The sequence below is a fragment of the Coffea arabica genome, chromosome 5e (assembly GCF_036785885.1).
Source record: "Coffea arabica cultivar ET-39 chromosome 5e, Coffea Arabica ET-39 HiFi, whole genome shotgun sequence".
Taxonomy (NCBI): Eukaryota; Viridiplantae; Streptophyta; class Magnoliopsida; order Gentianales; family Rubiaceae; genus Coffea; species Coffea arabica.
Genome location: NC_092318.1, coordinates 52300824 through 52313748, shown reverse-complemented (window position 1 = coordinate 52313748; position 12925 = coordinate 52300824). Strand labels below are relative to the sequence as shown.

The window sequence follows — 12925 nt, the reverse complement described above, 5'->3', positions numbered from 1 at the left end:
AGAAACTCTAGATAATAAAATTTTTTTCTTGGCTTTGTTTGTTTGCCCTGCAGCGGACTCTATCATCAGTGCATCACCTCTGGTGGTTGCTTGGATCACATTTGGATGGATGGATGGAGGAGAGGACCTCAAGACGCTGACATAAATGATCGAAGGACAGACGGAGACTCCCTCAAATGGGAAATTCTTAAACCCAAAAAAACGTAACATCAAAAACGATTTTTAATTTTTTTGAGACAGGCTTTTAAGTTTTAACAACCCTTCCTTTCCTTCAAAAGAAAAAAAAAAAAGGTTTTAACAACCTTCCATATCCTATTCATTCCACTGATTTTTGAGGTCAAACTAATCTCAAAGTATTACTAATACAACACAAATATACATATCTTCTTATCCAGACATGATGTTTCTGCGTAGTGAATATATTTACACGCGAATTTCGTAGTCGACGAAGCCCCGAACGGAGATTGAGAAGAAACAAGAAAGAGGAGTCCGTCGTCCATTCAGAACATGAAGGGTGCTGGTGAAAACGTTGGCATCACTGCATGCACTGCCGGTCGCCTGAAACTTCCAAAACAACAAAAGTTAAATGAAAAAAAAACATCAATGAAACGTCCGGTTCCGGCCTCAATTTTTTGACACTGTAATTCCTTGAGTTACTAAATTGCTTGTGAAAATGACACGTGTATCAAACACATTCCAGGCCTCTGTAACTGCAGGCCATTTTCCTTTTTCACATAAAACAACAAAAGCCATCTATCTCTGCTCTAGTTGGATTTATTTAGGACAGAAGTGTGGTTGATTGTATTTAGGCCGCCTAACTGGTTAGCATTTTTATGACGCAAAATAGAGAATCATCATCATCATCATCATATGGTCAAATTCTGTTGCTTCCCCCCCCCCCACCCCCCCCCCCCCCCCCCACACACACACACACACACAAAGGGGAGGGGTGTGTGTAAATTATGATGGTGCATTTGGGTGACGCGTGTGTGTGTGTGTTGAAGAATCCCGCGCTTCCTGTGACTTCTCTTCTGCTAGATCGATCGATGTATAGATGATCTTCCACACAGACACAGCTGTAGTCTAGGATTAAATTGGTAACAGTACCAACTCCTTTTTACCTAATATTTAGCATTAAAATTATAGAGAACACACACGAAAGTGTGTTTATCAAGGGAAAACAGAGCAGTAGTCCGTATATGGAAGCTCTTCCATCATCTTCTTCTTTTCTTTTTCTAAGTAAGGCATCTTAAATCAGTCATATTGCTGGGAATCCGACAGAATCCTCAATTAGCAAGTATCGATTATAAGAGCAATCACGTACTAGTACGTTTTATATCATCTAGCGTTATGAATTGGACGACAATTTCGAAGAGAGTTGACCGCGGCCGGGAATCTTTTTGGGCATGGTGGTACTACGAAGCAAAGTACAAAAAGATATGCAAAACAATTTATAATTCCAGGATCTTATGGAAAGCAGAAACAGGGGTTAATTTTAAAAAAAAAAAAAAAAAACCCAGAAAAAGGTTAAGGAAATTAGAATCCGATGCCAAAAGTACGAGGTATCAAAAAGCACCTGACATCTTCTCGAGGACAATGGGAACGAGGTCTAGCCGCTGACGTAATCTTCCTTTTAAGACTCCGCTCAGATGATGGTGATGATGATGATGATGATTGGACGACGGTGATAGGCACCTCTTGATGATCATGATGATGACGATGATGATCAATTTTGTTCCTCTCATGTAAAACGTTGTCTTCACAAATCGAAGACAAGGATGGCCGCCATTCCCCGCCGGAAGAGGAATTACGACCAGACCTTCCCGTCCCCGTCGCCCTGCCTCGCTTCCGCCCTCTGATCCCGCATGTTTCGGAGCCAGGCGGTGGCGCCGAAGCCACCAACAACCTTGCTTCTTCCTTGACCGTCGATGTTGAAGAGCATGAACCACAACATGCCATGAATTCCCGTAGGAACCTCATAACTTCACACACACACACACACACACACACACAAACACGTAAATCAAGAAAAATATACTCTACTATTCCCACTGCCGCTACTAACAGGAATTGAATTTGAAGGTCCTAATATAAAGGAAAAAAAATATCAGTATTAAAAAAGAAATAGTGTTAGTGTGCGACCGTGTGTGTTAAAAGTATGCCACTGGGGGCTTTGTGATTGTCGTCACAAAGATTCATATGGACATTGGTTTCTATCCATTTTTTTCCCCCTTTTGTGTGTTGGGTGTGTGTGTGTATGTATGTGTGTGTTGGGTGCGTATAATGACATGTACAAGTGGGAGGTTTTATAAGAAGAAGAAGAAGGAGATATGAGATATGGGGAGGGGCATAAAGGGGTGGTTGTGGCTTAATGGCAATTACGAACATCAATTGCTTTGTCCTTCCTGGCTGCGTCTCCATCCTCAATCCACGTACTTGGATTTTGTTAACATTTGGCCACTTCACTTCACTTCATTGATTTTTTGTTTTACGATTATGTCCTTCCTTTACTGTTGGAGGTCCCATTCATTTGTCCATCCATGGCTAAGGTGTTTGCTAGCTATTCACTTTTATTTATTTATTTATTTATAGGCTGGAGGTGAAAAATCAGAAGTAAATTAGCTTTTTTAAGTACTAGTAATATGATAGATCAATGAAGAACGAGTATAGGAATCAGTTGGTCGCAGATAGATCCCGGTATTAATTGAATCGAAGTTCGTTGGGCTGTCTTGTCAGTTGTCATCGCCTGAAGAAATTAGTACTCCGAGTAAACGCTTCCATTTCCCCCGCGGGGTTTTCTATCCCACGTCGGATTGGGGGTGGGTTGTTTGGGTAGATAAATCCCTCGCAGGACTTCAAAAGTTGCCGACTTTTAAAATTATTGTGAGGATTAGATTTATTTGTCAAAAAAAATCTTACTTTCGTAAGAGAATTTAGGAAAAAGAAAATCAGCTCAGTGGGCTTGGGGGGTAGTTATCCCTTAGGAGCAGGGCACTCTGTGGGATTTTCTATCCCATATCGGATTGGGGGAGTGCGTTGTTTGGGTAGATAAATCCCTCGCAGGATTTCAAAAGTTGCCGGCTTTTGAAGTTACTGCGGGAATTAGGTTTATTTGCCGAAAAAAATCTTACTTTCGTAAGAAAATGTGGGAAAAAGTAAACGCTTCCATTTCTTTGGGCTGACTTCCACCTCAGCATTCTCAATTGGGTCACTCACTACCCATCCCTCAAAGAAAGAAACAAGTCGGTATCGAAAATTTAATTGCGAGAACGACCAATCCACCCCACAAAAATCAGAGGAGGAGTATACGTGTATTAGTTGTGAAATCTAATCAATTTATTTATTTTCTGGGGTTCGTTGGATGCGCAGGCAAATAGCAATATTCAAGTTTAACTGCCTCATCCTCAGGGAAGGGAAGGACAAAGGACAAAGGACAAACCCCACCTACTTTTAGCGACCACAACCGTACAGCCGTCCGCTAGAACTAGCCACCAGGCGTAATAAAACTTTTCTTTAGCTCCACACGGAACATATTTAATAAAAACACCAAAAAGCCAGGGCTGACCAGTCGACAAATTAATAAGTTTCCTTGTGTTCCTCATTTCATTTCTCGCAGAAAGAACCTTCATTTTTATAGCTAAAGAAGTGACCATCCATTCGACAGTACATATGTCGATCTTATGCTGATGAATCAAGTCAGATTGTGGACTTAATGTCAAAGGACAGTTGTGGGAAAGCTATCTATCAGAGCCTAGCAAAATATTAATTGCTGCCATTGCGCCACCTCCACAACACTTCAACACCTGACAATATTGCATGTCCGGTTCCTGTCCTGGAAAATAATAATGCATGCACTTATTTAGAAAATATCGCCCAGCTTAGTAACTTTCAGGGCTTTGAATGGTCTTCCAATTTGCTTCTGCAACAGGGCAAAGAATTCCAATGCCATTTCTTAATCGCCCACTGAAACAGTAGTGGTCCATCATCTGCCAACTGGTCTACTATTTTCAGATGCCGGACAAATTTGGAATCCAATGTCGTGCCTGCCCCAAGAATACTCCCAAACCATTTCCTTTAGATCCAAACAAACTATGCAATCCTGTGAATTGCATACTCGTAGAATCAACATGCGAAAGAAGCATAAGACACGTTCACACCACACAAAAAGAATGAACTGAACTGAAACTGCGGCAGTTAGGCCACAATTTTAAGGTGGTGGACCTACAGACGTTTCTAAGAAGCCAAAAATACCTCCCAACATATAATAAGCTCGTTCAGCTACTGATGGACGATATTTACTGGTGCAAAAACTACATTGGAGGAGTTGCAAAGCCAATTCTCCACAGCCACCTTGAAGGGGACAGGGAAAACAAATCGATCCTTTCTCCTTTTTTTTTTTTTTTTTTTTTTTGGAGGTATAAGCCACAGGTGTCCTATTTGCGACTAATCCTATCCAAGTCGGATCTATCCCTTTACAGAAAAAAGATTTTTCAACGTTGTTCTTTTCATTTTTATGGATTTCGAACATGATACCTCATCATTAAACCCTTTTCACTTGCATCAACATCCGTTGGCATTGATCTCTCCCGTTGGAGGTATAAGAAAATGATTGTCCAGGCAAAATTAGCAAATCAGTTTATCACGAGTATAAACTGAGATAAACTACCTTTCCAACAAACTTCACCCCGCACTTAAATCTGGAAATTGTAACAGGGACAAAAACATATCATAAGAAACAAGGAAATTCTATGGTCCCGAGTACTAGCATCTCTTTCGCAGCTAGCATGCACTTTAAACCGTGTCAATTATGAAAAATTAGATTTTAATTGTGACAAGAAATGTTCCAATTCGGACAAATCTAGATATCAACAAACATATAGTTATCGGTAAACTTAATATCTGTTTGCGGAGGGGGAAAAAATTGATCTCTGCATCACACGATTTCCAACAGAGGTGAAACAGATTATGCAGAGCTATTGGCCCAAGAAGCATTAGCGTGCTGGGTCGCCTATAAAGTTGCAAGCAATCAGACACCCATGTAACGGCCCAAAACGGGAGACTGTTAGTGCCCTCCACAATTGAAACCAAAAATCCAGCATCAAATTTAACCCATCAACCACTTAGAACATGAAGTGATACTCCAACGTCACGCATCTTTACAGATGTTGATTCTTTGCGGTCATCTATGCTTAGAGATAATTCACACCAATATTCCACATAAGATAACAAAATAACTTTTTGGCAGAGTGCATGTCTAACCAAATGAAGCTTAATGTATAAGAACACTTCTGATTTACCCCCTTTCCCTATAAAAGACAAACACTTCTGATTTACCCCCTTTCCCTATAAAAGACAAGCTTTCTAGAATTTAACTAGATTAGGCCATAAATAAGTACCAAGCTCATCAGCCAAATAGCAAAAAGGTAAAAATGCAACTCCAAAAGCCTGTGAGTAGTGATGCCAAGTAGCAGTATAAACCAATATGCAATGCAAATTGTATTCTCCTAAGCTACATTGTTACAAGCTTAAGCAAAAAATGACCTCATCCAGTCGTCCAATTCAATAGTCAATATATATGACCAGTCAAAGTACGTAACTTTACTTGATCGGCAGTTTTAATTAAACCGAATGGAGACTATATCTCTTCGACACGGCATAAGATCAACATTCCCTCTGTATCAATCCAGAACAGTGCTATGTTTGAATTAACGGATTCTTCAACTCTGGAAACGTGTGTTATTGACACCACGGGGGAACGAATTTTGAGGTGGCGGCAGAGTATTTCTTGGTCTTGCATATTCAGCGAAGATAACCCAGCCATCCAAAAACTACAAAAAGTAGATATTACAAAAGAAAAAAAATGAGACAAACATGTACAAGAAAAACTTTATCCTTCAAAATCCTTATCTAGAATCAGCAAGCTCTGTCAAATGGATAGCTAAAAGTTGGCCAAAGAACATCTGCTAGTTTGGATCAAGAATGCAGAATGTGATTATATTTTTGGCTTTGCTTTATCAATTACACCTTTGCAGTAACCAATGTAGGCATGCAATCACTGCGCCAGGAGCTCAAGTTGAACGACAAAAAACAAACAAATGAATAGGCTCAAAAGTAAGTAGGCCAAAGTTTCAGTGACCAAAAGCCCGCTTGTGGAATATTTAATCCCTGAACTTATCCATCGGTCAATGTAAAGGGAGCCAGAATATATTGTTGAATTATGGGGCACCAAACATGGTGTTGCTTTTTCTTAAAAACAAAAACCAATCCCAGATAATCCAAACTAACCTTGCCATCCATGCCCTCTATACCGGCAGCAGCATCTTCTAAGGATCCATATCTAACAAAACCAAATCCCTTTGAAAAACCAGATGCACGATCAGTTACCACTTTTGCTGAAAAAGGCAAGTAAATGCATGTTAATCTTCCATGTGGGATATTCTAAACCCCAGTTCTCCACTAGCGTGAAAAGAAAACATACCATCAACCACTTGACCAAACTTCTCAAAGGCGGTTCTGAGACCTTCAGTGGTTGTACGTTTGCTGAGACCTGAGAGCATTAAAGAAACAATAAATCATACCTTTACTGAGGCGTAGAAAGACACACAAACACAAACACACGCAAAGATGAGCAACATAATTCATCAAATCATTAAAACTAAAATGAGAAAAAAAAAAGGCAGTCCAGAAGCATCATGCATCTGTACCACACAATAATAACAAATTTGACGAGCCTCCACCCTCTCTTCCAAACTAAAAGAGGGAAAATCTTATTCTGGGAAAGGCAGAAGGACTCGACAATACAATACATGCAGACAGGAAAAGGAGAAGAAAAACTACATCCAGTTATAAAAGCACCTTAGAATCTTAAAAACACATTGAAAAAAGTCAGACTTTGCTCAATGGACAGTTTGAGGGTCAAGGCTCAAAAAAGAGGCAGGAGTTGATACATTTAACCAGAATTTGAGGGACAAGGCACAAAAGAAAAAGAAGTTTTAAAATACGAAACACAACTGCCAAAAACCAGATGTGGCTATAAAAGGAGACAATTGCATATTCAGTCCAAGTTTGCACAGATCATAAACTTATCAATATTGTCAGAATAAAAGCTTCAGACAACACAAGAACAAAAGATGGGAGCTTTGGAACAAAATTCACTGGAAATGCTATCGAAATTTGTCAGGCAAATTGTCTGCCAATTCAGACAGTAGACTATAAGCCAACTACAAACACTAGCTAGGCTGCACCAAATTATTTCTCATGGAAGTTTAACCAAGACTAAATTCAATTTTTCAAGGGCCTAGTTTCTAACCAACTTATCAGCTTCAACCGAAAATATTCATTTGGACACCTTAAATTCCTTGTTGCATCACAGAAAAGAACAAATTACTACAACATAAGCAGGCTAGGCCCCAAAAAAAAGTTGAAAATCAACGAATGAATTAGGCAAATAGCAACAACAAAAAGGTTCCAATCTTTCAAATCCAACAGCCCCTTAATCCAACAATCAGCTGTTCTTAAATTACCCTGGTTTCAATAATTTCTTAGCAAGTAAAACTAAACCCATTAACGGGTGCAGAACGATAAATCAGACAATGATATAGTAAGGAGAGAAATGGAAGAAGAAAAAAAGACTCATATTCAACAGAAATTGAAGAGGGAATCTTGCCGGAGACGAAGAGATTGGTGGAGGGCTCAGCAGGAGGAGGTTTCTCCGTTTGAGACTGCGGTAGATTGAATGGAAAGGTTGATGTGGAAAATAAAAGGGACCTCAGACCCCTCGGCGACGCAGCCGTGGCCGCCGTCGCAGCTGTCTTCGCCGCCGCTCTCAACGCCATCTCGATTTTTGGGGGGTTTAAGCTCTGCTAATACCCTGATACAGTCACTAGACAGGGTTTTAGCACGGCCCATGAGGTTTGGGGAAATGATGAGTTTTATAGTCATTACGACGCCGGCTGGCAGATGCAGCAGTCTTTGGAATATATATATATATATTTTTAACAGTCTGTGGATTAAAAATTAATATCCAAAAAATCTTCTAATGGGCCATAAATGAACTTCAAGAACACCCTTTTAGGCCCAGTAAGAGAATGTTTGTGGTGAAGGCCCACTTTATATTTTCCCCTTTCTAAGCATTAATAATTTGCAACTCATTGTTTATGGAATTATTTTTCTCTGATTTTTGTAGGTAAAGTAAATTTTCTTATGCAGCTTCACAAGATAACATAATTTTGATCTTTAAAGAGATCGGTTTGCATCTGTAAGAAAATAATACACAACTGTAATATCCCTATGAGGAGAACGTTTACATCTCTTATGATAAAAATTTGTAAGAGTTGTGAAATTTGTAAATTGTACCCAAAAAAAAAATTGCAATTTGTTCTCCTGCCCGAATCTCGTAAAATCATTAAATCAATCGCTTCTCCTAATGGAACAGTTCTGCCATCCCCTTTGCAAAGCCTAACAAAGAACATATGGAGATGAAATTCAAATTGCCTGTATTTCGAGTTTCGACCTACTAATAGCAAATACCTTCAGTTGCAACTTCAGAATGACTGAAATGGGTATGAATACCATAAAAATACTCATCACCGACGCTCCGTAATTCCGATGCGCAAGTCAAGGACATCAAGGTAATATAGAGAAGAGCTATCTTTAGTAGAAAGAACAGCTCTAACAAGCTTCAATGACGGTGAAGGATAGCCAAGATGACCGCACTAAGACACGATTTGAAGTATAGGTGACTATTGCTTCCGAAAAAAAAAGTATCCAGCCGAGAATTATGGTAAAGGAGGAAACTAAGAATCGATATCTTCAATTAATTGACGTTTTAAAGGACTTCAATTAGACCAAAAGTACCAAATTCAGTTCTTTTTCATCTCGAATACAAAACAATCCGGTTGTCTCCTTGTCAACCAAATGGATGCTATAGTTCAATCCGGGATTCATCATCTTCTTCATCATCGAAAATTAGTGCTGCTGAAACCATTTGAAGGACCATTTTGAGTTGGTGGAGAAGGATTTCTTGGTCTTGCATACTCTGCGAAGATAACCCAGCCATCCAGAAACTACAGAATAGAAGTTAAAAGAGAGCAATTGTAAGTAAACTACACATCAGCAGGAAAATATTTGTCATTCAACTAGAAGCCTAATTGACTTTGGACTGAGAACAAAAAGAGCCTTAACTAACTGCATGCTCTGTCTGCCAAGCGAATTCTTGAAATAACAACCTTAATAGAAAAAGTTCAGTATTGAACTCCATCCTTTTTTCGGTTACCTTTTTTCCCCTCTTGTGTCCTGCTTTAGACTCCAGCTTGCTATTCCTTTTCAACAAGGGTAGCTTAAGGCATTTTGTTCAATGTACACTCTAACAGCAATAGCAGCATCTTAGAAGTGCTCTTGTGCTTTGTTCTGGGAAAGTGTCTTATTCCTGTTACTTAAATTGTTGAATTATTGATGTTACGTGAATAGTAGAATTATCTAGAACTTCTTGAAGAAAACCGTATCCTAAACGTCACTACCATCACTTTCAACAACCATTCCCACTCTTTCACTTGATTGCTACTTTCTCTTCTTACTAATTTTCTTTGCATTTTGCAGCACCAGGGCCACCACTTGGCCAGACCATCAACATAGCAAATCTAGACACCACTTGAAGTAGCAAACACAAGTAAAAACCCAAGAGAAACAAATGAAATAACAGTTCACACTGTTTAGGAGATTCAATGTGTTTCTAATTAATTTTTCCTACCCTAATCAATTATCACCTATGACGGCAAGCACATCCAAGAATCAGATCCAAGGTGAGGAATGAAGATTTCTAATAAAGGAAAATGTCAACTGTAGCTATACCATAGTAAACTTGCTCAACAAGGAAACATTTTATACAATAGAAGAAGTGCTCTAAGTGAAAACATTCAGGAAATTTCTTACTGCTTCAATCGCTTCTCTCATCTCCAAATTAGAGATCCTATGATAATATTATCACCAACAGAACCCTTTCCATTTATTTTGATTCATAATTCATTCATCCATAGTTTCAAAGAAAAAAAAATCCCTAGTCCATAAGACGTGTGTAACTTTTTCTCCACTTCCAAAACCATCCTTGACAAGGCTTCTTCCTCTACTTAATAAACACATCCAAGCAAAATGGGATGCTTACAAAAAGATAAAAGTCCAGTTCTACCAGAGAATGTTGGATCATATTTTTGGCTACAACACAAGGAATTCTCTGTGAAATTAAAACAAAAAGTGCTTATATTGTGTCAACTGACCTGGCCATCCATGCCCTTAATACCAGCCTCAGCTTCTTGTAAAGTTGCATATCTAACAAAACCAAAACCTTTTGAAAATCCAGACACTCGATCACAGACCACTTTTGCTGCAAAAGGCAAAGAAATATATCATGCTCTGTGTGAGGCTATTACGCAGAACCAATTGTCTAACAACCTGAAATCCAAACTTACCATCGACCACATTTCCAAACTTCTCAAAGGCACCTCGGAGACCCTCATTAGTTGTACGTTTGCTGAGTCCTGGAAGTGTATAATATTGTCATGCATTTCAGACTCTCCAGCATATCACAGCACAATTAGATGAAACACAACAGCGGATTCTGGTTATCATCGGAAAACGAAATCGATTGACCTGAAATGCATCCTAAGTATCCACATTGCCTATCATTTGATCCTACTATCAAAAGGATAGCCAGCTACAACACATAAAATTTCCAAAGAGTTAAAGAAAAAATTAAACAAAAACAAGGGAAGAATGCCGATTGATTGATCTCATCTGCAGTTAATTAACTATAGTATCTCCAATTAATAACTTGATTATTTACATTTGACTGCGGCATGAGATAGGAGTTTTGTCCGTGAGCATGAACCTAAGAAACAACATTATTAGTAAAATTAATATTGAAAATCATGAATGACGCATATAAATGGAAGCTCTGGTATATAAATTGTAAAGTACAAGCTCTGCTTAATCATTTCTGAGAAAGTAAAAGGGGAAAAAATAAGGGCATTAAACAAACAGTAATAATACTTTAATGCTTAACTAAATAAGTAAAGAAGCAAAGTTAATTTGGCAAATGACAAGAGATAAAGAGTAGCTACCGGAAACGAAGAGATTGGTGGAGGGTTCAGCAGGAGGCGGCTTCTGAGCAGGGGACGGTTGATTAAATGGGAATCTTGACGTCGAGAATAGAAGAGCCCTAAAACCGGTGCTAGGCGCCGCGGCGGCCTTCAACTTGATAGCTGCTGCCTTCATCGCCATCAGAGGTTTGGGCCGGGGTTTAAGCTCTGATTTCGACTGATTTCTCAAATGAATATGATGAGCAGCAGGGCTTTAGCCAGATTTCTGGCTTTTATTATCACGTTACGACGTCGGACTGATATGGTAACAAAACACAATTCTGCAGATTTCTGGCTTTTTTTTTTCACTTTCCTGCGGTTGCGCGAAGGTGGATCAGTGAGAAGTAGACTTTAGAAACCTTCATATGGGCCAAATGCAGATTTGGGCGGCCAAATGCAGATTTGGGCTGCCAACACTTATCAGAGTACCATACAGCATTAAATTAGAAAACTAGGGAGAATCAACTTTCGTAATGTATTTACTCTCTTCATTTTTGTGCCCAAGTTTTGTAGAAAATCACTATTTGATTATAAGTAAATCTTATATATATTGACAGTATATACACTATTATTATTGAATCTACGACATATATGCAAAAGTTGAATTTTAAATTCAAATATTATATATTTGTCATTTATCCAACGCTGACAGTATATATACTGTCAGTGTAGGAAAGATTAATCTTTTGATTACTATTATTGGTGTCATTACTATTATTATGACAATTTTAAATAAGTTTTTCATTGATCTTAAAACGTGATTTACCATCGAAAACATGACTTGTTATGAACTTTTACAATTAAGTAATCTGCTATATTTTCTGACCTCATGTGGTCGCATTTTTATTTACCTGAGAGGTTCAATAGGGAATTTTACGTTTTATGAATGTCGATGTTGTGAAAATCGTAAGAGGATTCTCACCCTCCAATCTTCGTCCCGTTGAGTGCAAAATCGGTCCGAGACAGGCTTCAATGGTTTTTTGCCTTGACATTTTTTTTTTTTATAAAAAAACTCATTCGTTTCATTTTCTCTTCAGGTGGAAGCGGGCCATTGGTTGGACCTTTGTAATGACAAGTTCTAAGGACACACACCTGCAATTTAGGAACAATTATTTTGCATATGAAAGAATCATTTGATAGGAGATTGTAACAGTTAATGGGCGGTTATGTGCAGTTTGGATGGTTAAGGTGAAAATCAGTTGTGGAAAAGTTGGTTGATAATATGGGCAACACATATGATTTTTACATAGTAAAGGTAAAATTAAGTAATTATAAGGGCAAAGTTGAAATTATAAAAAGTGACAGAAAATGTTTATACCAAACTCATGGCTCTTCCTTCATACTCAGTATAAATAATTTACAGACAAGTTTAGCAATACTTGCATTTTATAGCATGAGACTGAATGTCGTATCACTTGGTACCTTTTTTTTTTTTTTTTTTTTTCTTCTTTCTTGGACTAATATCACTTTGCCCCTCTCAATTAAAATAATAGGCACTTTACCTACTTCAAATATTCTGTTTAGGCAAGGATTTTCTTTGAAAATGCAAAAAAAAAAGAAAAAAAAAGTGCAATGCTTAAATATGTTAACGATTTTACCCTTGTGTGTTTCATAAATAACTATAATTCAATAAGAACATTTATTGAGAAAAATGGATAGCTTAGATGTGTTGATAATTTTACCCTTATGTTGTTGATAAATAATGTACCTTTGTGCTATTGATAAATAATGGTGATTTATAAAAGGACATCTATTAAGGAATAGAAGCTGTATTTAGCACTGAAGTTTTCGTC

The 12925-nt window shown here is 38.2% G+C and overlaps 2 protein-coding genes across 5 annotated transcripts; both read right to left on the bottom strand.

Moving 5' to 3' along the window:
• Positions 1-204: 204 nt before the first annotated feature.
• LOC113691037 (uncharacterized) lies at positions 205-2333 on the bottom strand. Of its 2 annotated transcripts, none has more exons than XM_027209207.2 (2): positions 1577-2333; positions 205-564 (listed from the first exon to the last, which is right to left on the bottom strand). In XM_027209207.2, the coding sequence occupies exons 1-2, from the start codon at positions 1978-1980 to the stop codon at positions 501-503; spliced, it is 468 nt and encodes a 155-aa protein (XP_027065008.2). In that variant the 5' UTR covers positions 1981-2333; the 3' UTR covers positions 205-500. The 2 variants fall into 2 exon arrangements, with proteins under 2 accessions (XP_027065008.2, XP_027065009.2); XM_027209208.2 differs by having other exon boundaries at positions 205-558; positions 1577-2318.
• Positions 2334-5452: 3119 nt separating this feature from the next.
• LOC113688984 (organelle RRM domain-containing protein 2, mitochondrial) lies at positions 5453-11459 on the bottom strand. Of its 3 annotated transcripts, none has more exons than XM_072049244.1 (4): positions 11115-11459; positions 6479-6547; positions 6286-6392; positions 5453-5828 (listed from the first exon to the last, which is right to left on the bottom strand). In XM_072049244.1, the coding sequence occupies exons 1-4, from the start codon at positions 11272-11274 to the stop codon at positions 5718-5720; spliced, it is 447 nt and encodes a 148-aa protein (XP_071905345.1). In that variant the 5' UTR covers positions 11275-11459; the 3' UTR covers positions 5453-5717. The 3 variants fall into 3 exon arrangements, with proteins under 3 accessions (XP_071905345.1, XP_027063217.2, XP_027062614.2); XM_027207416.2 differs by lacking the exon at positions 11115-11459 and adding an exon at positions 7667-7928; XM_027206813.2 differs by lacking the exons at positions 5453-5828; positions 6286-6392; positions 6479-6547 and adding exons at positions 8784-9065; positions 10272-10378; positions 10464-10532 and having other exon boundaries at positions 11115-11458.
• Between the last annotated feature and the right edge of the window lie 1466 nt (positions 11460-12925).